Here is a 3365-nt window from a genome sequence, read left to right as displayed (position 1 = left end):
TACACAATTTTATGTATCATTTTCAGTAAGTACACAATTTAAAAAAAAAAATACCATCCATATATTCAAATTTATGCCAACATTGAATTTTACTTGTCTTTCTTTTTTTAACGTTAGCAAAAAGCTGTAAAATTTTTTAAAGTAAGTGTTTTTTTTTGTTAAATTTATTATTACAAAGAATACCATCCATAATAAGCAATGGCTAGTCCATTACAAAGAAAAAATAGGAAACGAAAGAAATGATCCATTACAAACAACAAAAATTAATCATTTTATATGATAAAGATATAAAAAATTGCAAAACAATAAGTGAGATTCCTATTTATTTATAGGATTCAAACCAAGGTACATTGTTGTTTCTTGAGCCATCCTATTGCATTTTAATTTTTTTGTCACTTGTTATACTCTCATTGTCATTTTGTAACTATTTTGAATTAATTTTTTTCCACGTGTCATTTTATGAGTTTTTTTTTTTATTTTATTAAATTTCGCATAATACTTTAATGTAATAACTGCAATAAATATAGCAATAAATTGATATTAATTTCATTAATAAACTTACCTTTTACTTTCAAAATTCCCAAAATTAAAGGTTACTAATTTATTTTTTTATTTAATTTTAAAAGATAAAAAACATTTCCATTATAATAATTCATTATTTTTTTATTTTCTTATAAATTCAAAGTTCTCATATATTTTGATCTTTATATTTAACTTTAAAAAAAAAAAAAAAATCCATGTAATACATGGATCTCACAATTAGTATCATATTATAAAGGATTCCAACAAAAATATAGGTACATTGCTGTTTCTGAAACCCATTTAAGATCCCAACAGATCCTAATCAGAATTAACCTGATGTAAAAGGAAAGAAAATAAGATAACAGAGAAAAGAAAAACTAATCATATTTAACAGATCTAGCCTGCTGTAAAACCAAAGAGATTAAGTTAATGGAAACCAATAGATAGCATCCTCCTTTTTTACTTAATACAATGACCCAACAAATCTGTGACTTCACAAACATTAGACAACATCATACTCCAAAACTCAACAAAACCACACCACTTATGTTGGTCAAGGCAAAAGCATACCAAGAAAATAACTGTCCATTTTGCTTAAAGAAATGGCAATGGCATCAACTCACTGAAGAAGAGATATTACTAACAAATATGAAACTTCAAAACTATAATAGTAATTCACCACTCACCATTCACCACAACCCAATCGAACCAAGTCTAGTTTACAAACGTATCAGAAAAAGAGATGAAAATAATTCATGATAACTTAAGTGGCTAAACATGAACTCAAAGCAAAAAAGCATTATCAATAAGTTAACACCGTGTATCATATCAGTGTCCCTCATAATCATGCAAGAGCAGCTCCCTAAATCACCTTACTCCACTAAGCTTCACATTTGATGGAAGAACGAAACCTTTAGCTTGCAAACAAGAAATAGCCTACCAGCCAAAGTAGAAGAAGAAAGACAACAAAAGTGAAAATATTGATTGAAACAAGTTTATCCAAAAGGGAAAAAGCAAAAGAAATTTTTACCTTAGAACATAAATACCCAAGTTCAACCTCCGTGACATGGCGAAGATTGATTATACATCCTTTAAGCACCTCTTCTTCCACTTCATTAGGCGGCATTGTGAGCTTTGTACAAGTATAATCTAAGTGAGCTTTGACTAAAGAAGACACATTTAGCAATAAAAGCTTACACAATGATACGTCATGGTCAATTGTTAGTGACAAAATATTAGGAGCATTGATTTCGATGATATCAGCTTCAGATTCAACATAAGAAAAATCCTTGTATCCACGTAACACCAAGTTTTTAACACTCTTTGAAGTAATATCGAGCCGGTTATAACCATAGCAATTATCCAAAATCAAAGTTTCCAATACAGGACTCCCAGATAATATATTTTCAATCGAATCTTCATCTAAACTCTGGTACCCAGATATACACAAACTCCTAAGACTTTTCCAACTAATCTCCCCAACTGGATTGAGCATGCATCCATTTACTCTCAGCTCGGTAAAACATGAACTGGTGAAAACAATTTGACCCAATATAAACTCATATTCTGAATCCGTATTCCAAAACTCCAAGTCAAGCTCTTTAACATTACATCTAATAGCATAGTGAATCCAAATGTTTAGTTGCGACTGAAAATGAACATCATAACTGGTATACACTTTGAATTTCTTGAGTTTGGGACATTGAGTTGGTGATAAACTAGTAGGAGCACTCATTCTGATTTTGATGATATCACTGCCTTCAGATTCAGATTCAGACTCATCATCTGAAATAATATTGGGCCGCCCATGACCATAGCAATATTCCACTACCAAAGTTTCCAATAGAGGACTCCCGGATAATATTTTTACAATCAAGTCTTCATCTAAATTCACATTGGAAATACACAAACTCCTAAGATTTTCCCAACTAATCGCCCCAGTTGGATTCAACTTACATCCTGCTAATCTCACATCGGTAAAACATGAATTATTGAACAAAAATTGATCTAACAAAAACTCAGGTTCCCGTCCCAAAAACTTCAAGTTAAGCTCTTCAACGTTACAACTTATAGCATAATGAATCCAATTGTTGAACTGCGATTCAAATCGAATATCATAAAAGGTATGCACTTGGAATTTCTTGAGCTTCAATTGGCGACATTGAGTTAGGGTTTTGTCCACCAATGATGCGAAATCGGAACTTGAGTTAGGGTTTTCGAAGGAATGATTTGAATGCTTAAAGATCAGAGAAGGTACCCAAGTCCAAACATGTTCCCATCGCTTGGCGAGTGTACTTGTTATGATGGCGTCTTTTGTGGACGGCAAACGAGAGAGGATTTCAAGAAGCAAACAATCAGGCAACGCACTGATTCCATCATCTTCCCCCTTCTCCATGATTTCTTGACATTTAATCCGTTTCTGGGCAATTTCACGTTGATTTGTCCTTCTTCCAAAATCTTCAACAGAGAATCCGTGCTTTCCCCGATCAAAACCAAACACAAAACTCGATTGGCGTATATGTAGTCATGTAGACCATAACGTTTGCTTTAGCCCCCTGGACTTTGAAAATATACTATTCGATCTAATAAAATAACATATATTTTCATAGTCAAATAATCTCTAATCTCTAAATATTATTAAAAGAGAATCTTTAATTTTAAATCGAAGAAATCATGACCATTGATTGTTTTTCAATCATATATCTTCCACCTTTGGAATATTTGCTGACATCATCCTTAACCAAATACATAAAAACCTAAATCTCGTCTATTCATTATTCATTGTCTTCCTATTTTTTTGCAATTTAAAATTTTAAATCGGCAAATCTCCCGATCACGCAGGC

At 31.8% G+C, this 3365-nt stretch overlaps 1 protein-coding gene across 1 annotated transcript; it reads right to left on the bottom strand.

Moving 5' to 3' along the window:
- Positions 1–1158: 1158 nt before the first annotated feature.
- LOC145018472 (uncharacterized) lies at positions 1159–3044 on the bottom strand. Its single transcript, XM_078976350.1, has 2 exons — positions 1553–3044; positions 1159–1458 (listed from the first exon to the last, which is right to left on the bottom strand). The coding sequence occupies exons 1-2, from the start codon at positions 2915–2917 to the stop codon at positions 1390–1392; spliced, it is 1434 nt and encodes a 477-aa protein (XP_078832476.1). The 5' UTR covers positions 2918–3044; the 3' UTR covers positions 1159–1389.
- Between the last annotated feature and the right edge of the window lie 321 nt (positions 3045–3365).

Source organism: Lactuca saligna, chromosome 9, assembly GCF_052625555.1.
Source record: "Lactuca saligna cultivar CGN05327 chromosome 9, ASM5262555v1, whole genome shotgun sequence".
Lineage (NCBI taxonomy): Eukaryota > Viridiplantae > Streptophyta > Magnoliopsida > Asterales > Asteraceae > Lactuca > Lactuca saligna.
Note: the sequence above shows the minus strand (reverse complement) of the source record. Positions and strands in the feature narration are given on the sequence as shown.